This window comes from Medicago sativa, chromosome 8, assembly GCF_051527215.1.
Source record: "Medicago sativa cultivar Bolivia chromosome 8, Bolivia_mono, whole genome shotgun sequence".
NCBI classification, from domain to species: domain Eukaryota; kingdom Viridiplantae; phylum Streptophyta; class Magnoliopsida; order Fabales; family Fabaceae; genus Medicago; species Medicago sativa.
In genome coordinates this window covers 30,742,341-30,766,361 of record NC_140756.1, presented here as the reverse complement: position 1 = coordinate 30,766,361, position 24,021 = coordinate 30,742,341, and the positions used below count along the sequence as shown (strand labels likewise).

At 36.7% G+C, this 24,021-nt stretch overlaps 2 protein-coding genes and 1 pseudogene across 2 annotated transcripts; 2 read left to right on the top strand and 1 right to left on the bottom strand.

Annotated features, from left to right (window-relative positions):
• Positions 1–1,594: 1,594 nt before the first annotated feature.
• Positions 1,595–6,568, bottom strand: LOC146898331 (uncharacterized). Its single transcript, XM_085733630.1, has one exon. The coding sequence runs from the start codon at positions 3,386–3,388 to the stop codon at positions 1,844–1,846; it is 1,545 nt and encodes a 514-aa protein (XP_085589756.1). The 5' UTR covers positions 3,389–6,568; the 3' UTR covers positions 1,595–1,843.
• Positions 6,569–16,387: 9,819 nt separating this feature from the next.
• On the top strand, positions 16,388–23,646 carry LOC146898329 (ankyrin repeat-containing protein BDA1-like). The gene is made up of 2 exons (XM_085736059.1): positions 16,388–17,024; positions 22,731–23,646. Exons 1-2 carry the CDS (start codon positions 16,413–16,415, stop codon positions 23,442–23,444), a joined length of 1,326 nt encoding a protein of 441 aa, XP_085592185.1. The 5' UTR covers positions 16,388–16,412; the 3' UTR covers positions 23,445–23,646.
• On the top strand, positions 17,725–19,214 carry LOC146898330 (uncharacterized; annotated as a pseudogene).
• Positions 23,647–24,021: the final 375 nt, after the last annotated feature.

The following is a 24,021-nucleotide window of genomic DNA, read 5'->3' as shown; positions in this document are numbered from 1 at the left end:
TTGCCTGGACCGCCCTTTCGGGTTTTCAGTCCACCGGGAATATATTCCTTTTTTTTGTGCCCCTAATTTTTGCCTGGGCTGCCCTTTCGGGTTTTCAGTCCACCGGGACTCTCTCTATTGCCTAAGCCACCTTTTCAGGTTTTCAACTTAGCGAGCATTTATTTTTGTATTTCTTTTTGTTTTTTTTTTTTTTTGACTGTGAAAGCATCTTGCTTGAAGCAGAGGTCCCCTCCATTGTGTTTAGACATGTTTCTCTTCCGGAATGTAACCGTTCTCGAGGCGGATGCTGATGTACGCTTCGACTACTCACAAGTTCAAAGAGAGTGCGTTTGTTGTTCACACTTTTCAAAAGATGTAAAAAAAAGTTTTTGTATTTTGAAAAAAAATTTGCTTCAAGTATTGCCATCAAAAATAGAAGAAATTTTGCAAATAGAATAAATGAGAATTCCAAATAAATGGCACAAGCTCAAATTTTATGAATTGAGTGGTGGCCTGCCAATGGCGTGACCCCACGGATTTTTTGAAATTTGGAAAATGGTAAATAGATGGGAAGGTACATTGAACACAATAACCGTTATACTCTCTAACGACTTTGAATGCCCCAGTTCCGAGTCTTTGATCTGCAGATGCTTCGAATCAGAGGTCTTTTGATAGTCATGATGCCCCAAGTGGATTGTGCCTGACTGATGCAGTTACTTTGTCATGATCCTTAACTTTTGCATAGATTGCCCTTTTCGGGTTTTCAATCTATCAGGATAATCATCATTTTTTTGTCTCTAATTTTGCCTGGACCGCCCTTTCGGGTTTTCAGTCCACCGAGACGCTCATTTTTGCCTAAGCCGCTTTTTTAAGATTTGCGACTTACCGAGCTTTTATTTTTTGACAGAGTATTTCTTGACTGCACCGGCATTCATAGGACGTGTGAGTTTGTCACCATCCATAGTTGTAAATTTTTTTTAGCACATGAACCTTCATAGTTAGGCATCCACTTGCCCCTGGAGTCTGGTTGGAAAGTAGTACAAAGTTCCATTCTTGAAATTCATGGGGACGAACCTTTTTGTTAGAAGCTTGTTTCAAACCTCTTTTGATATATTTGTACAAGGTCGTCATGCGTTTAAATTTGATCAAGCTTGGATTTTAGCAGAACTCCTATTGACGGGACTTCGACCTTCACGGAAAGCACGACCTCCATGTTGCATATTGGGGAAGGAGGGGGGGTTGCCCCTGTTGAAATGTGTATTGAAGTACGATATCTGAGCATAGTGAATGGTAGCACCCCGAGCCAGTCTTTGTAATTGAATGTCATCTTCTGGATAATCTCCTTGATATTTTGTTTGCAGCTTCGATGGCTAAGATGCCCCAGTATTTGAGAGATCTCGTCGGGAGTCTCTTCATTCCCTTCTTCAGCTTCGGACACAGGGAACTCAAAGTTGGAAGAAAGTACATGGTTAACGTGTTCAACGGGTTTATTAATGCATGATTTGATTATTGATTTGGACAAGTGTAAGTTATGATTATGCAAATATTTGAGAATGATTATATTTTTTTGTATTACCATTTTTCCAGAACAAAGCACAAAATAAAAACAAAGTCGGGATCAAAACGATCTTTTTATTAATGATGAAAATACTTAAAGCAAAAGCCCTACACAAGTTCACAGTCGTCTCGGGCAGAACGAAAGGATATTTTTTGAAAAACGAAAATCAATAAACACCACATTATTTGAACAAAGGAAATAGCTGAAGGAACAAACACAACGACACTGAAAGCGGCAAATCACTCCATATGTCACTAAAACTATGCACCACCACTTCAGAATGAGGTCCCGTGGTTCAGTATCATATTAGCTTTGCACATTTTGATTCAAGTCTGTGAAGGATAGGACCTTGGCTTCGACTAAATCTTGAACTGCATTCCTCAAGGCATAACAACGCTCAACATCGTGACCCGGTGCCCCTTGATGGAAGTCACATGAGAGATCGGCTCTAAAACCTGCTGGCAATTTTCTAGGCATCGGAGGAGGCGGCCTGGTCTGGACATAATTCCCTTCGAGCAAAGATGGGAGCAACTCAGCATACTTCATGGGAATCGGATCAAATCGTGTCCTTGGAGCCTGTTGTCGAGGTTGTTGATGTTGATACGGTTGTTGATCGGCATTGGGAACGGGTGTAATAGCGGCCACATGTTGATAGGCCGAATATTTTTGCTGAGGCCGCCCTTTCACCATACTAACCTCCTGCTCTTTCTTTTTCGAACTACTAGCGGGGACACTTTCATTGATCAATCGTCCTTCTCGGACTCCTTCTTCTAGTCGTACACCCGTAGCAACCATCTCAGCAAAGTCCCTGGGGGTACTTCCGACCATATTCACGTAATAGAACTGACTGAGAGTTTTAAAAAAGAGTTTGGTCATCTCCTTCTCTTCTATGCGCGGGCTGACTTGGGCAGCAGTATCCCTCCACCGCTGGGCATACTCTTTGAACGTTTCTTTGTCTCCCTGAGTCATAGCTTGTAGATCACTTCGATCTGGGGCCATATCCACATTGTAACTGTATTGCTCCACAAAAGCATCACACAGATCTTGAAAAGTTTGGATATTTGTTTTATCTAGATTCATGTACCATTTTGAGGCAGGACTAGCCAAACTTTCATGGAAGAAATAGATAAGGACTGAATCATCCTTGGAATAGGCAGACATTCTTCTCACATACATTGTTAGATGTTCCTCAGGACAGGATTTTCCCTTATACTTCTCGAAGTCCGGTACCTTGAACTTGTGGGGTATTTGAACATTTGGCACCAAACAAAGATCATAAGCAGTCTTCCCAAATACTTTCTTCCTGTGGAGGGCTCTCACATCTCGCTGAATTTCATCATATTTTTGCTGCAAGTCATTCACTCTATCATAGGCTTCCACATCCCCTGAATGGTAGATGGGCTCTTCTTCTTGTGGAATGGTATGCATCACAGGTGCTGAATAGGTCATAGTGACTGGAGGAGCTCTCATAGGAGGTGGAGGAACATGAGCTACATATTGATGGGTAGGCATCTGAGCTTCACAAGCAATGGGACGGAGTTTTTCGCCAGCAGTAAGAGGCGGGAACCAGGGCATGGAACGTTGTGGAGCAGAGTACTCCGGAGTATCGGCACAAAACATCCATTCAGGGCCAATAGAAACAGTTTCGGCTTGAGTCCTGATAGGAGGAGCAGGAGGACGTGCTTGAGCAACCGTCAGTGTCTTCATCAATTCAGTCATTTCGTCCATCTTGGTCTGCATGGCTGCAATTTCCTCCCGAAGCAATTGATTTTCTTGCTCGAGAAAATCCATCTTTTCTTTATGATTGCTCGAGTGTTGTACATGCGAGTTGATTTCAGACGAGGACGCCATGACACTTTCGAGGTGGGTTGACCTTTTATGGAAGAGAAAAATTTGTGAGACTCAGAATTGAGACTATGAAATGCAGAATGATGCATGATGCTTTATGCAAAAATAGACACAATTTTTTTTTTTTTGAAGGACTTGTCAAAGTAATTGTAAACATCATAAGGAACATTGTTTCATTTGATAATTTGAAGATATCACGAACAGTTTCCTTTTTAAAAGTAAAAGCAAAGTTAAGGAAAAAGTCCCTCACAAAGCTAAAGTCTAGTTAAGACTTTTGAAAATGTATTTCTTGGTGTCCCTCTTTATAAGGTTCATACATATGATGTTTACAAGACGACTTATTTAAGTCCTTCGATGTTTTGATGAGAAAAAGTTTTTATGAATGAATGCATGTATGCATGGTGAGGTTAAGTCCACAATGTTGGAGTTAAGGGTAATAACGCCATTTGGTAAGGACTATGGTTTTCAAATGTACCTGTATCACGGGTTCTACCAAGTTCCCAGAGTTATCAACCACTTCCGAACACTATCAGGTTACGGAAATACTTCCGTTCCAATAATGTTCGTAAGAAAGTCTCGTCTGAGTGTGGTATCGCGTGTCAACTAAACCAAGATTACTCATGATTAGCCACCGCACCACGTCCTAAAAGGCCAAGAGGGGTTAAAGGTAACTAAAGGTCCTCAACTTTCGACAGTCACTTAAAATAACATGCCAAACACGAATACTCATGCCGACATAGTATACTTCCAAGATCCCTCAGTTGAGTGGGGTTATCACATGTGTCACAAACCAAAATTCACTCTTGGCAAGGCACTATGATTATACCACCGTCCTATCTTAAATTTCTCTCAAGTCCGGGTGTAGGACTTATCTCACCACTCACGTTAGAAGAAAGAAGGAAGAAGAAGGGAGAATATATATACATATATTTCCATCTTTTATTTTTATTTTTATTAAGCAAGTTATAGCACAAAAATTAAATAAGACCAAGTTAGGCTCAACCCTCTTAGGGGGGTCCCCAGTGAAGTCGCCATTTCTGTCGCGTCATTTTTTGGAGATCAAGGCTATTTGATTAGCTTATTGACTCACTAATTATTTCACGACTTTGGAAAAAATTTATTTAAATTGGGGGGTCCGGGGGTTAGTTACATAAAGGGAAGGTGTTAGCACCCTTTATGTCCGTAGTACTCTACGGGAACCTCTTGGTTTTTATTTAAATAATGTGCTACAACTTGCTTGTTTTTGAAAATAGAGTTTGAAATGATGAAAGAAAAAGGAGACCTAATTATCTACATTTTATTGATTTGGAAGGACGAGTGTCCTCTGCCTACGTACCCGTGAGGGATCAAAACCTCGTAGTTCGGGGTTAAAAAACTGACGTTTGATTGACTGTGTGTTTTTTATTAGTTTGAAAACGGTTTTAAAATGGAAAAGCCAAATGGCAAATGAGGAATTTGTTTGTGTTTTTTAATATTAAAGAAAAAAATGCCTAAAAATATAATTAAATTGATTGAAGTTTGATTAAGAAAAAAAAAATGAAAAATACGTCACTTGATTTAAGATCAAGGTTTGTTTATGAAAATGTTTTTGTATTTTTTTGAAACTATTTGCATGTTTTTGATGTTTTTGTTATGTTTGAGTGATTGGAATAAAACTAAACTAACGGAGCATAAAAATAAAGCGTAGGTACTTTGTGGTGACGTTGGATCACCATGAAAACCTTTAACCTAGTCTAGAAACAAATAAGAGGCATACACACACGCACGCACACATGCACCTAAGCTATTACAAAAAAACCTATTAATACATTCTAGGGTCTGCGAGAAAAAATAAATAAATTACATCAAGGCCTATTTTACATTCTAATATCATGTGCAATAAACTATAAACTAAATTAAAATGTGAAATGCTAAAACTAAACTAAAAAATGCATGAATTATTTACATTCAAACCTAATATACAATCTAAATCACATGCGATGATAAAAAACGTAAACGTATACACAATGGGATAGACAATAACTTATGCATCCTAAACTAATAAACACAAGAAATGAAAATGATAAGATGCAAAGAAATAAAATATACACAAGGGAAATTAAAATGTATGAAGAAAAAGAAATAACGTGATATGATGCGAGGGGGTGTAGGAATTAATCAGGGGGCATGCAGAAGTGGATAGAAAACTGAATTGGGCCTAGCTAAGACGAACCGGGTCGGTTATGTTAAAGGAAACGGGTTTGGGTTATGGGTTAAGTCTAGGCCGTCTGATTGGAATCAGACAGCCTAAATCAAATCGTAAATCCAGGTATCAGGAGCTGTTGGATCAAAGATCCAAGGGATAGGAGGCGAGGGTGTATAGTATCACATACACTCACAAACATGGGAACAAAAGGACCATATATATGTGTGATAACCCTTTTTCCCAAAGACAGTTTCTCTTTCTTCCTATTATTCTCTCCCGCCGTTTTTTCATTTCCTTTCCTTCCTTTTTATTTTTTTGATTCGAACCCTCCCTTTCTTTTACTTCTTCTTTTTATCGATTTTGTTTTTTACCAAAAGAAAGCTTAAAAACAAACTAAATTTATGAACAGTAGAGAAAAAGAAAGTATACCCTTTTTTGGTGTTGTCTCCTGGTCCGGTCTAAAAGAGGCTTTGTGATTCGGTTTGAAGACCTTGACTGTTCCTTGCGGCGACGACGGCGGGTTCGTCTTTGATGTTGCGTGACTGTGATTGGGTTGGTTGTTGTCGGATTGCGATTCTGGCTTGATGGATGATCGTTGATTTGCGAGACAGTGTTGGTACTGTTAGTGGTGTAGACCGGATTTGCGTTTCTGTTCCTCTCGTTTCCTTGTTCTCAGGTTCGGTTGAAAGGCTTGAGATGACTTGGTTTGGATTTTGACGGATTATGCTACGGCTTTGAGTTTGTGAGGATTATGTCGATTCAGTTTGTGATGATTGGTATGTTGTTGGTCTTGATGATTAGAATTGGGATGTCTGGGTTGTGTGGTTTAGGTGATATTGAGAATTTGTGGTGTTGAATGGTACTGATGGTTTTTTTTGCAGGTTGCGGTTGAATTGTTCGTGTAAAATTGTTGTAGGTTTTGTGATGAATTTCTGGTGGAATTGTGTTTTGAAGTTGCAGGTTTTGGCTTGGCTGTGCGATGAATTTTTTTTTGGCTCCCTTGTGTGTTCTGCAAATGCTGGTTTTATAGTGCAGGGTTTAGGAATTAGGGTTTGTTAAAGATGCAGACAAATCTGCACTTCTTGGATTGGAACGAGATGAAGAAAAAACTCGTTTGCTGTTTGTTTGGATTGAGATGAAAACTGGACGCGTGACAGATGAATTGGAACCGTTTTTGGAACAATTTTGGACTTATCAAATAAAAATAAAAGATAAATATGCATTTTTTTGATTTTATCAAATAATAAAAAAAGAAATAATGAAAATGATAATAAATAAAAAAATGACTATGCAAATTTGGATTGGACTTACCTAAAAAAAAGAAGTAACTAAAATAAAAAAGAAATATTGATAAAATTAATTTAAAATTAAAAGATGGAAATTAAGATTAAAAATAAAATAAACACTAAAGTGAGAAGAGGGCCCGATTCGGAACCAAATATGAGGTATTTTAAAATACCTCTCTGCCGAATTTTCACTGAAAAGTCAAAGACTTAATCAGGGTCAAATGACGCGTGTCGGTGTATGAATGTACGATCCTTAGGTCAAAAATTGGGGTATGACAATGGACAATTCCATCTTTTTCACAAAAAACTTCAAATGGCTCATTTTCAAATTCTCCACCATGATCACTTCTGACTTTCAAAATCTTAGATTCTTTTTCAGATTGAATTTGAGTGCAGAAACTACTGAATACATCGCAAGCAACATCTTTCCTCTTTATGAATTTCACCCAAGTCCATCTGCTATAATCATCAACAATGACTAATCCATATCTACTTCCATATAAGGATGCAGTACTAACTGGTCCAAATAGATCAATATGAAGTAGTTCCAAGGGTCTGGAGGTTGAAACAATGTCTTTGGTTTTAAAAGATGATTTCACAATTTTCCCTCTCTGACATGCACCACAGAGTGCATCTGAATGATAGTCAATGTCTGGTAGCCCTTTCACAAGTTGTAACTTACTAAGTTTAGAGATTAATCTACAGTTAGCATGTCCCAACCTTCTGTGCCACATCCATTTCTTATCATTCACTGATAGAAGGCAAATCACCTTATGATCAGCCAGTTCAGAAAAATTGATTTTGTAGACATTATCAACTCTCTTTCCCTTGAACACAATGGATTTGTCTTCCTTGTTGATTACAATACAATTGGTTTTCTCAAAAAGCACATCATAACCATTATCACAAAATTGACTAATGCTCAAAAGTTTATGTTCAAGACCATCTACCAACCGTACATTATTAATTAAGGTAGAGGAATTACCAATAGTTCCTGTACCTATGATCTTGCCTGACTGGTTGCCTCCAAATTTCACATTTCCTCCCTCTTTCATTGTTAGGCTGAGGAAACTGGACTTCTCTCCTGTCATGTGTCTTGAGCAACCACTGTCTAGGTATCATGATCTTTGCTTTGGCACTGCTCTTAGACATACATGCATTATTGACGATTTTAGATTTAGGTACCCATTGTCCTATGGGTCCTGGAAGGTTAGTACTTGAGGTTTTACTCTTCACTTCCTGTACCTTGTGCTGTGAGTTGGGTTGCTTCTGATTAACCATCACCTTAGGTTTTGGTACTTCAGAAGCAGTAACTGTTTTCCTCTGAAACTTAGACTTCAGAACCTCAGATTTTGGTTTCACCAGACTCTGAGGAACAGGTTCTGATCTTTTCAGGATCCTGATCTTTGAAGTCTTGGATTCAAATTTGATCATAGCCTTTGGCTCAGAGTTCTTTGGCTTTGAAGTAATCTTGGCCTTAGAACTAGAAGCTTCAGGTTCTGATTGAACAACAGTTTCCAACTCAGCACCTTCAGGTACAAGGAATGTTTTCAGACCTTCCTTGATGCATTCACAACAAGATTTAAGATTGGTTTTCTCAAGTTTCACTTCTGGAAAACCAATTCCTCTGCCATTGTTCTTGTAAATGCTATAAATCATAGAAGCCACTATGCTCCTGTCAATGCCAGATATAATAAAATCTTCAAGAGCAATTTCATGGTTACTTAAAGGTTTTTCATTACACTTTTCTTGTAGCTTCTGACATAAGAACCTGAGCTGATCTTCATACGTTTTACACATGAAGTCAAAGCCCCTAAGTCCTTGTTCAGAAGCTTTCAGATCCAATAGAGTTGATTTTTGCTGTTTTACCAAATCAGCATATTTTTCTTTTAAATCCTTCAACTCATTGGTTCTTACTTGAAAATGTGTAAGAAGTTCTTTAAGTGACTCAACAAGTTCATCTCTGGGAACTTTAGAATATACCTCATTTTCATCTTCAGAATCTGATTCTGATCCAGCTTCTGAAGTTGCTGTGGCAACTAACCCAACCGCTACCTTTGCATCTTCATCAGGTTCTTCTTTATCAGATCCAGATTAACTTCCCAAATCATCCCAGGTTGCCATTAAACTCTGTTTGATCTGCTTCTTGAATTTGCTTGGTTTGAACATTGACTTCTTTGACTTGTCCTTTGACTTCTCCTTCTGAAGATCAGGACATTCAGCAATAAAGTGTCCAGGCTTCTTACAGTTGAAGCATCCCTTCTGATCTTCTTTCCTTGAGCTTCTGGAGTTACTCCTTCTTGCTAGAAACTTTCTGTTCTTCTTGGCCAGATACTGAAGTCTGTTGGAGAGCATGGCCATTTCAGCAGCATCTGGTTCAGAATTTGAACTTGATTGTTCTTTCTCTTCAGATTCAACCACTTTGAGAGCTTTTGATGACTTGCCTTTGGATGGAAGAGCTATTGATTTACTCTTCTTAGTAGACTCATGTTCATAAAGACTTAACTCATGAACTTTGAGAGAACTAACAAGATCTTCGACACTTAAAGTGTTTAAATCTTTAGCTTCCTCTATGGCAGTCACCTTTGGTCTCCATCTTGCAGGCAAGCTTCTGAGTATCTTGCTCACATGGTCAGAAGCAACATAGCTCTTCTTTAGAATCTGTAGCCCTGAGACTAAGGTTTGAAACCTTGAGTACTTCTCCTCAATAGTTTCATCATCCTTCATCTTGAATAACTCATACTGATGTACAAGCAGGAGAGCCTTTGCTTCTTTGACCTTCTTGCTGCCTTCATAGTTTGAACAGAGAGAAGAAAACATAGCTTTAGCAGTGGATTTGTCACTCATCTTCATGTACTCAGCTTTAGGTATGGCAGTGACAAGAGCTCCTCTGATAATGTGATGCTTCTTGTAGAGTTTCCTCAACTCAGGAGTATGTTTCTTTCTATCCACAGCAGCTCCTTCTTCATCAAGGACAAGGTTACCAACACCATCTTCTAGAATATCCCATAATTCTTCATCTAAGCTCATGATATAACTATAGAAGTTGGTTTTCCACCACGAAAATTCTTCAGCATCTCCATTGAATTTTGGAATCTTTCCAACACTGGATTTCTTACTATCACTATAATCATGTGAGACATTTTTATAGCTAGTATCACCAGAACCAGTAGGAGGAGGAGTATACATGTTTTTCTCATATCTTTGACTGTTGCACGGTTAAGTGTTACACAACATACCAAGGCTCTAGATACCAATTGAAGGTGAGAAAAACATAAGAAGGGGGGTTGAATTGTGTTTTGAAAAATTCTTCGTTTCTCCTAAAACTGAACACACTTGATCAGAAGCTAAGTGAGATAGCTTCTGAAGTAGTAATCAGAATCTAAATGCAGCGAAATAAAACAGAGAGAGAGAAGAAGAACGACACAAAGCAATTATACTGGTTCCTTCCACAATCCGGAAGTAGTCCAGTCCCCCTTGTACTTCCAAGGAGATTTCACTAAGAGTAATATCTGATTACAATTGCTCAAGCACACAAGCAAGAGACTTCCTTTGCTCAAGCACACAAGCAAGAGACTTCCTTTGCTCAAGAACACAATCAAGAGACTTCCTGCTCAAGCACAACTGCAAGAGACTTCTAACTAAACAAAATTACACAGAAAATTGTTTAAGGTTGAACACTTGATATACAATCAGAGGTGCTCACAATACAAATCAAATACAGACTCAATGACTTAAGAATTTCTAAGATATGACTTTGAGACACAGAAATTCTAAGTGAATGCAGAACAATTTCAGCAGAGGTTTGGCACTTGTAATAATGTTGTGAGTCTTTCATTCAGCATTACCAAAACTCTAAGTCTTCACTCCTTTATATAGAGGTGTGAAAGAGACGTTGTGAAATTGCCAGCACATCAAAGAGTCGTTGTTGAAGCTTGATCTTTCACCAATGATATTTTGCCTGATTTGGTTGTTGTCCTATGAAGAACCAATTTGAAATCCATTCCTTATCCAAAGGAACATCTATGCAGGCGAAGCCGTATTCTGGAGCTGTTTTCTTGTCTTGTAGTGTGGACACAAAATAGAGTAGTGGAGAAGGTGGTTGTACAGTTCGTACAATAGTACAATGTCAACGCTTTCGTCCAAATTGCGAGCACATGCCTTCAAACACCTTTGAAATGACCGTTGCAATGTTCCACTAATTTTCTGCTATGTTTTCGAATCCAATAGACAGCTTTTGCAGTGTTGATTCTTCAATCTTTGAATCTTTTGCAAATCCAGTTGATCTTCAGCTTCTGGTGAAATGACTTCTGATGAGGAAGCTTCTGATAACGTGGCTTCTGATAACGCAACTTCTGATAATGTGGCTTCTGGACCTCTTGTCTTCAGGAGCACTATTCTTCAGAAGCACTATATTAATCTTCAGAAGCGGCTTTTCTTCAGGAGCGCTTTTTCTCTTCAGGAGCGAGTTGCCTTCAGGAGCACTAAGCTTCAATCTTGTTGATTCCTTTTGCTCTTTATTTGCTCATTCAGAACCAATAAATGATGTAACCTTTTAATTATTGTCCTGTACACTTGAACAAATATTAGCTAGTCCAATTTACAATTTTTAATACCTTTTTATCATCAAAACTCTTTAAGGTTCATTGTTAAACACATTTTGTTCCAACAAGGACGCCCACGACACAGTTGCTAACCCCCAACTTCAGCCTACAAGTCATCCTGGGCGACGCCCTAAGCCGCCTCCTCTTCCACTACCACCTGATAGCCAGTCCTCCACGAAAAAAGTATCTATTGCAAAATATGATTCTATAATAAAAATGACAAAAATGGTGAATTCAAAAAAAATGGGAAAATACTCCCCCTTGGATTATGGGCAAATACCTCTTTGATGTATCGTTATCCATCAGACACTCTGTTAATGCCGCGTGGGAATTTAACGGACACATCATCAACTTTAATAGAGGAAATATACGTAGGGACAACCTGACTGACGATTTACAATCTGAAGGGAATATTTGCCTTTTCTCAAATTTCAGGGGGTAATTGCTTATTTACTCTCTTTTTTAATATAACCAACAATATTGAAAAATATAATATAAATACTTTTTTTTTAAATCACACCAACAATATACTCCATCCATTCCAAATTATATGACATCCTAGCAAAATTTGTATTTCAAATTATAAGTCACTTTATAATATCAAGGAATCATTAATGCTTATTTTCCTATTATGTCTCTTACTATTTAATACTTTATCCTTTTCCAATTATTTTAATTTATGTTTTCCACATCATTAATGAATGATATTTTTGTAAAAACAAGTCATAGTTACTCTTTTCTATACAACATTAAATACATTTTGTAATCTATGTGAAATTGCTAAAGTAACGTATAATTTAGAATCGATGGAGTATTAATAACATTAATATAATTTGTCAAAAAAAGAAAATAACATTAATATAAGAAAATTTGTTTCAGAGTATAATTTTTTTTGGTTACATTTCAGAGTATAATTGAAATAATAATAAAGTCAACCCAAAATTCTTATTTTATTTATATATAGAATAGATAAATGCAAAACAAATACAAAGTAAAAAAATAATAATAAAAAATGATGCATATAATATGAATTAAAAAAATGCAATTGATAAAAATTAATTTTTTTTACCAAAGCAAAGTTAACTATCATTAATTAACCAATGTTCAATACAAGAAGGATAAGAATAAAAAATACGATGACTAGCCCAAGAACAGACCGCCCTAGCTAAAGCATGTGCAACCATGTTCGCTTGTCTCCTAACAAACTTCACCTCGAAGTTTGAATGTAAAGATAACTGATAAATAATACTAGAAATAATAGCATAGAATTCCGAATCACCATGACCCATAGCCGCTAAAGCTTGCGCTAAATTAGCGGAGTCGGACTCGAAGACAACCCGGTCTCATCTGTTCACATCAGCAAAGTGAATGTCATCGAATACAGCTACTGTCTTCCCATCCAAAATTGTCAAATTTTCCCGCCACCATTTCGTTTGAGCCCGAATAAATTGCTCACGGGAGTCTCTAACACAACACACAAAAGACGTAAAATGGTTACAGTCATAGAACGTGGCATCCACATTACACTTCAACCACATCTCACGCGGTTTCTCCCAAACTGAATTGTTACCTTGCACTCTATTATGCCCGTGTTGCACAACCGGTGGTGAGGGTTGTTTATGAACTTCTTGCCATTGTTGTCATGCATCTAGTGTTGTCCTTTGATGCTTGTTGAAGTATGATGAGTATCATTCCAAATAACATCATTACGTGCACTTCAAATTTTCCAAAGAAGTAAAGCCACCCGACCAGCAATGTATCGGCTTTCTGAACAACATATGTCAAAAACAAAATCTGCTAAACTGCTTACAGTTCCAGCTCGCAGTTGCAGCACAGTCGAAAGCACTGCCCAATACCAACTCTCACTCGCCACCGTACAACCCACAAAAGTCTGCCAATCATCCTCAACAGTTGTATCACACCAGAAATAGATCACCTCACATTGTACATGCCGTAAATGTAGTCGAAGATGCGTCGGAACGCACCCCTGCAAATCCTCCATAACAAATTACGAGCTTTATGAGAGGAATTCACCTTCCAAATTCTATGTAACTCTCCTCCAACATGGAACCGATCAGTGTGTAACAACTCCATCATAGCCAGCTAATAACCAGTCTTGACAGTATACCTCCCGTTACGTTCCATCATCCACACTATTCTATCATTCTGAGCTTCCGCAAACAGTGGTGTGTCGAGAATAGCTTGCACCAAATCATCTGACAACAAAGATTCAATCTTATCAATATCTCAAACATGTTCCTCGCCATCTATCAAATCAGACACACACAAATTATGCACGCCTTGGTTTTGTGGGGATTGAATCCATCTGCCATGGACACTTCGAACCCATGGATCATTCATCACGCTGACATGTTGCCCTTGTCCAATTGTCGACCTACAACCATATAAAAGTAGCTGATGCGAATTCTAAATACTCCATCAAACAAAGCTCGAGTTATATCCGAGTTTAGCACCAAAAAATGAAGAACGGGCAAAGTACTTCAATTTAAAAACTCTAGCAACTAGAGATTCAGGTTTAGACCGAAAGCTCAATCCTTGCCTGACTACCATAGCGAGATTAAAAGTTTTGAAATTTCGAAACCCCATTCCACCATTCTTTGGGGCATGTCACTCGTTCCCATGTCATCTATTTAATCCCTTCGGTTGTCACTTCTTGAAGAAAAAAAAATTATTTAAATTGCATGGAAAACTTAAAATAGGCAAACTATTGAAAACAATTTTTTATTTGTTATAGGATAGAGAGCCTTTTATTTTAACACTCAGGTCGTTGTTTTATGAAGATAAAACAAAAGGTTTGGGATAAGAACATGTGAGTCACACCCCAGTCAAAGAAATACAAAAGAAAAGAGTTTTAACTTGCGCGGCTCAATCTTTTAAAATGGAGAGAGGATTTGAGACCTTCTTAATCAAATACAATAGCTACGTAAAATAATAATAATAATAATAATAATAATAATAATAATAATAATAATAATAATAATAATAATAATAATAATAATAATAATAATAATAATAATAATAATAATATAGTTATAGCATGAGAAATATTATTTGTGCAACCATTTTTAAACAATTTTTGTGAGAAGGAAGATAAGAGGTAAGGACACAATAAAAATATTGGAGAGAGTTGTCATTAAAGTTGTATAAAATTGGTTGTACAAATATCATTTCTCCTATAGCATATAGTGAATGGTTTAACAAATTTTCCGTTCCTATGAACTTAATAAATTTCGTTTTCCGTCTTTATAACAAAAGTAACATGTTTATGTCTCTATAAAATATTCCAGCCCATGATTTTAGTCCAACGAAATTCAAATTTGTTTAATTATCTTTAGATCATTATATAAAGTTCTTCCGCAAAAAATGAGTTCAAAAATTTAATTTTTAGATCCTGAATTCTCATTACTTTTATCTTGAACTTTTGGAGTTTTAAAAACTTCATATTTATTTCCCTCCATATTAAGATATTCTAGTTTTTTTTTAAAGAACTATTTATAATGTTTTAAACATCTTTGAAAAATATGATTCAAAATTTAAAAGTTTAAGTATAGTAAAACAAATATGAATTTAACAGGCTAAAACAGCATGCTAAATTTTTTTAAAGGGACAAAAATGTGTCACTCTTTTTATGAGGATGAAATGATTAATTTGTTAATTACATGGAGCTTTTGATTTTTGGTGAACACAATGCTACGATGTAGTTTGATTGGGTATGTACTCCTCTTTTAATCAATCATTGTCATGTCATATTTTCATATTAATTTATATTAAAATAAATTTAAATGTTAAGCAAATTTTATCTAGAGGATATCACGCACCAAAACTCGAAGGTACCTAAGAATTTACCTTTACTTTTTCCGTCAAAATTGTTCTTTTATTTTGCCCTAAAAAATTTCACCAAATTTACTCATCCTATTTATAGAATTTAAACTATTCATGAAATCATTATCATAGGTAACAAAATTTTGTTGCAAGGAAGTTTAAATTTGTAGATAACAAAAAACAAATTTTCTTTAAGAAAAGCTTGAATTTTTCAAACAAATTCATCGTTAGTTAGTTTTACTGAAAAGAGTAAGTAAGGGTGATTGAAAAAGAGTATAATTGATAAATTATATCCTTAAACTATTAAAACGGCATTTAATAAGAAACTCAAAACCTCTACTCAAACACACTAAAAAATGAATGAAATGAGGACAATTTATTGTTTCAAACATGAACACATACTATGGTGAGCATATGAAAGCATCAGCCGAAGCAGATGATATAGATCTTCTCTAATGGAATGAGCTAGACTCAAACAATGTGGCAAGTCAAATTTATTGTCTCAAGAGATACCCAAATTTATTGTCTCATACGCCTCAAATATAACTTGTCTTCAATGAAGAGAAACCGTTGAAAAAAAAGTATGATTGCTGAAAAATAATATAAATGGCATTGAAAACAACATCTTTATGAAACAGTTTGTTATACTATAGAATAGAGAGCGTATTATTTTAACCCTTGGTCGTTGTTTTAAGAAGGGGGAAAGATAAAATACGATGACCAAAAACAAAAGGTTTGGAAATCAGAGACATGGCATGTGAGTAACTCTCCCTAGTCAATGAAATACAAAACAAAATAGTTTTAACTTTAAACCACTTGGATTAGTTTTGTGGTGTTAGCTTAGGACCTTGAAGTGTGATATTCTTAAGGTGTCAGGTTTGATTTTCCCTCGTGTCTGTCAATTTCGGTGGATTGTTTTGACTTCTTAAAAAAATAGTTTAACTTTGAAATCTACCATGTGCGATCGTTCCTTTAAAAAATGGATGGAAAACTGAAACATTGTCAAATTAAATAGTGAGTGAATTACAAGTGGGCTACGAGTTTATGTATTATAGCAAAAGATACCTATATTGCACTCATTAGTGAGAAAAAAAAATAGAATTTCAAACATGAACACAAATAATGGTGAGCTGCTCATGAAAACTGCAGCTCAAGCCGGGGATATAGATCTTCTCTATACAGTCATTCGAGATGATCCATCCATTTTGGATCGTATAGAATCGATGCCATTTGTTGAAACTCCTTTACATATTGCTGCATCTCTGGGTCATCTCCAATTTGCCACTGAAATTATGATGTTGAAACCTTCATATGCTTGGAAGCTAAACTGGCAAGGATTCAGCCCCATCCACCTTGCTTTGCAGAACGGGCAAAAGAGTATGGTGTCTCGTTTTGTGGGCATCGATAAAGAACTTGTTAGAGTTAAAGGAAGAGAAGGCATAACTCCTCTTCATTTCGCAAGTCAAATTGGTGAGGTTGATCTTTTAGCTAACTTTCTTTATGCTTGTCCGGAATCCATTCAATACCTGACTGTGAGGTGCGAGACTGCACTACATATTGCTGTTAAGAATGAACAGTTTAAGGCCCTTCAAGTACTTGTTGGCTGGCTCGAAGCAAATTACAAGAGAGGTGCTATAAAAATGAGATTTAAAATTCTAAATCAAATGGATGAGGCAGGCAACACTATTTTGCACATTTCAGCCCTAAGCTGTAATCCACAGGTAATTAACTCCTGCAATGATATGAAACCACATCATGTTTATATATTTTGTAAACTACACTATCATATTTCTTATTATTTTTTTGTGGTGTAAATTTTTTTTTCATTGGCAAAACATGATAAGAAAAATATAAAGTAGGTAGTTTGGATCTAGTACACTTCTTGTTGAAGATTTTACTCGCAAATTTCATATGGAATAATGCCACTTTAAAGCAAAGAATTAGTATTAGCATAACCTGAAGCTTGGCGCGCAAGTCACCAAAACTAACTCATTTGAATTTACTTGTAAATTTCATTTTACATTTCAATTTCATTTAGTTAGTTATAGAAGCTATGATGAGCTGGCACTTAGTTAGGTGTTGTATATATACACTAATCATGTATCAGTGAACACTTAATGAAATCATAACCGTTTTTCTCCATTGTTGTTGGAGCTTTTCTCTCTTCTCCCATGGCGGTCACTTTTACTTTGATGGTATCAGAGCAAGTTTTATCTTGCTCTGCTTCCGCAGTGATCGTTACTCTGTTTTCTTGTGCTTGATTGCGTGATTCTTTGGCTAAGATCACGCATCTGCTTGTTCTTCTTCTTCTTTCGTTTTTCTCTGCATTTTTCTACTTCAAGTTTCGTTCTTGTTACGTTCTTGTTCAATTTGATCCTTGATCTCAAAATTCACTTCGTTTTGTGTTGATTTGTTATAATCATGGTGAGAAATAACAATCAGAACCAGGATCAAAGTCTTGATCCTTATTATGTTCATTCATCAGAAAATTCTTCGACGGTTAGTGTTACTCCACAGTTAACCGGTGACAACTACCACTCTTGGTCGATGAAGATGCGAAGAGCATTGGCTATGAAGAACAAGTACAAATTTGTTGACGGTTCCATACCAATTCCTGGTGAAGATGATCTAAATCGTTTGGCTTGGGAAAGGTGCAATAATCTAGTTCATACTTGGATCATTAATTCAATTTCTCCATCAATTGCACACAGCGTAGTTTTCATTGAAAATGCAATTGATATGTGGAATGACTTGAAGGATCGGTTTATGAGAGGAGATCGTATTAGAGTAGCTCAATTGCATCAAGAAATTGCAAATCTGAAGCAAGGTGAGCACAACATCACAGATTACTTTACTGAACTCAGGGGTTTATGGGAAGAGTTGGATCAATATAGACCCATACCTCAGTGTACTTGCCCTATGCCTTGTACCTGTCTTGCTATGAGAAATGCTAAGGGTTTTAGGGCAGAAGACAGGATCATACAGTTTTTAATTGGACTGAATGAAGAGTATCAAGGAGTGGCTTCTCAGGTTCTCTTGATGGATCATATGCCACCAATTAATAGAGTATTTTCTATGGTTATGCAACAGGAGAGAAAGTTGCAATATGGTGTTGTTCATGTGCAAAACACATCCCTGGAAGATAATACAGGATTGGTTAATGCTGTTAATGGTCAGAAACCATTTGGAAAAGGTAGAGGAGGCACTCTTTTTCAAGGAAGAGGAAGAGGAAATGGTAATGGTAGAGGAAATGGAAGTAGTAGGTACTGCACTTTCTGTGAAAGGACCAATCACACAGTTGATACCTGCTACAGAAAGCATGGTTACCCTCCTAATTGGGGTAAAGGAGGTGGTAACTCTTATACTAATATGGTGGATGCAGAAGATACTGAAAGTCAGAACAACTCAGGGTCTGCAAGTAAACATGATGATAATGCAGGCATCACTCTTACCAAGGATCAATATCAGAGTCTCATGACACTTCTGGAAAAGAATAACTCTGAAGCTAAGTGTTCAGCTAATGTGGTGAAAGGTAGCAATTCCATTTCACTTTTTGAAGGTAATTCATTTCTTGCTAGTTTGCATAGTAAGCAAAATGATCCTGGATGGATTTTAGATACAGGAGCAACTCATCACACTTGTTATGACTTAAGATGGTTTGCTAGTTATAGTAAAATTGATTCTATTAATGTCAATTTACCAAATGGAAGTGTCATTGAAGCATGCTACAGAGGTCAAGTCAAGTTGTCTAGAGACCTAAGCATAGATAATGTGCTTTATTTGCCAAAATTTGCAGTGAATCTTATTTCTGTTAGCAAGTTATGTAGAGAGCAAAATTGCAAATTGCAATTTGAAGCTGACATATGTATAATACAGGAAAAGAACACTTTGAGGAAGATTGGTTTAGCTGAAGAAAGAGGTGGATTGTACTACTTGAAGACTGATGAAAGGCATCAAGTCTCAGTATCCAATGTCTCAGCTCCAATGGAAGTTCACAATAAGCATGTCCCTGATGGTGTACTGTGGCATCTCAGACTAGGAAATTTGTCACATGATAGAATGCTTTGTATGAATAAAATGTATAGCTATGTACCTGTTAGTACACATACTGCTTGTGATGTGTGTCAGATGTGTAGACAGAAGATCCTACTTTTTCCTATAAGCAGTAGCAATGCTAAAACTGCTTTTGATTTAGTACATTTTGATATTTAGGGGCCATTCAATACAGTTTATGTACATGGTCACAAGTATTTTCTTACAATTCTGGATGATTGTACTAGACATATATGGATTGTTATGTTAAAGAATAAGTCTGAAGCTTCTTATCAAGTTAGAAGTTTTGTTTCTATGATTGAAAGACAGTTTGAAAGGAAGATTAAAATGATTAGAAGTGACAATGGGCCTGAATTTATGCTAAAGGATTTCTATGATAAAAAAGGAATAATACATCAAAGGAGTTGTGTTTATACTCCACAGCAGAATGGCAGAGTAGAAAGGAGACATCAACACATACTCAATATCAGCAGAGCCTTGATGTTTCAATCCAAACTTCTTAAGAAGTTTTGGTCTTATGCAGTCTTGCATGCAGTCTATTTGATAAATAGAATTCCTACAAAGATTTTGCATAATAAATCTTCTTATGAAGTTTTATACAATGAAGTTCCTGATCTTAGTTGTTTAAAGGTTTTTGGTTGCTTGAGTTATGCATCAACATTACCTGTCAATAGACACAAATTTGACCCTAGAGCAAGAAAGTGTGCTTTCTTGGGTTTCAGGCCAGGCATTAAAGGATTTGTTCTAGTTGATGTGCATACCACAGAGATACTAGTTTCTAGAAATGTGAAATTCTTTGACTTAGAATTTCCCTTTCATTCACCAAGTGTTACTTCTGTGCCTCACACACAGATATATCTTAATGATGGTGAACTTGATATGATTTCCCAATCACATCAGTTACCTGTAACTTCATCATCATCTGATGCACCTGTTTCTAATGAAGAAATTGATGAAACATTAGAACCAGACAATGTGATTGAGGTTGAGAGGCAAGCAGATGAGCCTGTCAGAAGATCAAGTAGGATCTCTCAGGTTCCCTCTCATTTACAAGACTATGTTTGCAACTCTGTTAGTTGTAATTACCCCATTGATCAATTTATCAGCTACTCAGCTCTTTCTCCAAAGCATCAGGCTTATGCTTTCTCTCTCAACACTGAAGTTGAACCTTCAAATTTTCAAGCTGCCAATCAGGATTCTAGATGGATAGCAGCTATGCAAACTGAGATAGAAGCACTCAATGCCAATCACACTTGGGAGTTTGTTGATTTACCTCTAGATGCTATCTCCATTGGAAGCAAATGGGTGTATAAAATCAAAAGGTATGCTGATGGAACAATAGAAAGGTTCAAAGCTAGACTGGTAGCACAGGGTTTCAGTCAAACAGAAGGTTTAGACTACTTTGAAACCTTTTCCCCTGTTGCCAAACTCTCCACAGTGAGAGTGTTGCTTGCTCTAGCTTCCATCCATGGCTGGTATTTACATCAATTAGATGTAAATAACGCTTTCTTACATGGAGATTTACATGAAGCTGTATACATGAAAGTTCCACAAGGGGTCATCCCTCCTAAGCAAGGCCAGGTCTGCAAATTGCTTAAGTCTTTATATGGCCTCAAGCAAGCTAGCCGCCAGTGGTTTGAGAAGCTTACACAGTTCCTTCATGCTCAGGGATTCATTCAAGCAACTTCAGATCACACCCTCTTCACTAAAACCACTACTTCTTCCTACACTGTGATTTTAGTATATGTGGATGACATAATACTAGCTGGTACTTGTTTGAAGGAGTTTAAAAGTCTCAAGCAGGCTCTGGACAAGGCATTTCGCATCAAAAACTTAGGAGAGCTTAAGTTTTTCTTGGGTCTTGAAGTTGCACGTTCATCCAAAGGAATCTCCCTCTGTCAACGCAAGTATTGTTTGGAACTGCTCACAGACTCAGGTTTAACTGGTTGTAAACCAGTATCCACACCACTTGATCCCTCTCTTCGTTTGTCTCAGGATAGTGGCATGCCCTATGCAAACATTACTGGTTATAGAAGGTTAGTTGGAAGATTGCTTTATCTGACAACTACGCGCCCTGACATAGCTTTTGCAGCACAACAACTCAGCCAATTCATGGCTTCTCCTACTGAGTTACATCACAAAGCTGCATTAAGAGTGTTGAGATACTTGAAGCGCTCTCCTGGTAGGGGTCTTTTCTTTCCTGCAACTTCTGACCTGCAGCTTCTGGGTTTTAGTGACGCAGACTGGGGTGGATGTGTGGATACACGCAGGTCCATTTCTGGTTACTGCTTCTTCATTGGCAAGTCCTTGGTTTCCTGGAAATCCAAGAAGCAGCCCACTGTCTCTTGTTCATCTGCAGAGGCAGAATACAGGGCACTAGCATCTGCCACAAGGGAGCTTCAGTGGATGTGTTTCCTCTTACATGATTTGCAACAAGCTCCATCTCGTTTGCCTGTTCTTTACTGCGACAACCAGAGTGCACTTCACATTTCTGCCAATCCAGTGTTTCATGAGCGTACTAAACACTTGGATATTGATTGTCATCTGGTTCGTGAAAAGCTGCAAGCAGGTGTCATGCGTTTGCTTCCTATTACTTCTCAGCACCAAACAGCAGATGTTTTTACCAAAGCTTCTGGTCCCAAGCAGTTTCATGAGTGTATTGTCAAACTTGGGATGGTAGATATCTACCAACCTCCAGTTTGAGAGGGGGTATTAGCATAACCTGAAGCATGGCGCGCAAGTCACCAAAACTAACTCATTTGAATTTACTTGTAAATTTCATTTTACATTTCAATTTCATTTAGTTAGTTATAAAAGCTATGATGAGCTGGCACTTAGTTAGGTGTTGTATATATACACTAATCATGTATCAGTGAACACTTAATGAAATCATAACCGTTTTTCTCCATTGTTGTTGGAGCTTTTCTCTCTTCTCCCATGGCGGTCACTTTTACTTTGAATTAGCATGCAAATAAAAAAAGATAAATGCTACTTTAGATTTTTTTTTTTTTTTCCTATACAGATGAAGATCAATGTTTTTTTTGGGTAAAATGAAGATCAATGTTGTAAATAAAGAAACAATGTAATAAGTAATAAATAATTTTTTTTGTCAAAAGAAATAATAATAAATTATTTTTACTTATTATTGGGTGTTAATCATTGTCATAACTCATAACAATTGAGATAATTGCCTTGAATTTGAGAGTAAAATTAAAATAAAACAATTAATGTTACATTGAAAATATAAAGCGCCACTTATTTTGGAATGTTTTTCTTTTACAAATGTGACACTGAGATGGAATGAGTAGTTATAACATAACATAAGTGATCTCTAACAAATTGTATTGTTCATTGATAATTACTTGGTGGAACAGGCTTGTTTGTTGGTAATGACTAGGAAAAATTTGAAGGCAAAGAACTTGGAGAACAAAACCGCATTAGACATTGCATCAACTGCAGAGGTCAAGAAAATATTATCCAGAGCAGGAGCAAAACTTGGCTCACAAGTCACTGATACTCCCACACGCGCACATAAACTAAGATCGAAGACAACAATTATGAATAAATTGTTAATTTTGATACGTTCCGTTAGAGGAGATATATCAGAGGAGCGACGTAACACTTGGCTGATAGTTGCAACTCTTGTTGCAACTTCCACCTACCAATCAGCATTGACTCCCCCTGGTGGAGTTTATCAGGTTAATGCTAGTGATGATAATATGAACATCACTTCCTCCAATTGCACTATCTCTACCCTTGGAAATGCTGGGAAATCGGTCTTGTCAAGATCTGATTTCTTTGTGTTTTCATTTTTGAATATGTTTTCATTTTTTGTATCAACTATGGCAATATTTATCCTGACACCTAGTGGGTTACTAGGCGCTTTAGTGTCCTTTGGTCCAGTGGGTTTCTTAATCTTTTGCTATCTACTTTCTATGGCAATCGCATCCCCTACACATTCCAATGCAGGTCTTGTTAACATCGCTTTATCAGTTTTGTTTGTCGTATTGACTGGTTGTGCTATTTTCATTTACTATTATAGAAATGAACAGAAGCGCAAGCTAAGAAGCTCAGTACGTATAATTTAGTTAAATCATTGTTGCAATAGGATAAACACCAATGAAGATTGTGTGTATCAATGTTGGTTGAATTCATGGACAATAATATTTCAACGTCGATTTGAAATTTTTATATTGTTTTCATTGTTTTTGTTCAATTTTTGCAAATTGTGATTCAATGTATTAAACATTTTAATCCTATCTTGTATTTTATTGAATATTTGTGTATTAATTATTTTTTCTAACTTGTATTTTATTGAATAATTGTGTATTAATTATTTTTTCTAAGAAAGTTCATCACTCAACAACATGAGTAAGTGTCTTAGAACGACCTCAAACATGGATGGACATACTCAAAGGGTTTAATAGAATAATGCATATCACTTTCAAACTTCACCCTATGTTGTTTGCCTAGTACTCAATATTCACAAATTCTAGCTTATTAAATTTTTCTTTTCCTAGCAAACTTTGTTTGGCTAGTTCTACTAAACCTCTTTCACTGACATGCCCTTACCTTAAATTCCAAAATTTAGATTTATTATGAGATCCTTCACTAGTTAACGATGCATGATCAGTTACAGTAGAACCATATATAACTCACACCCCT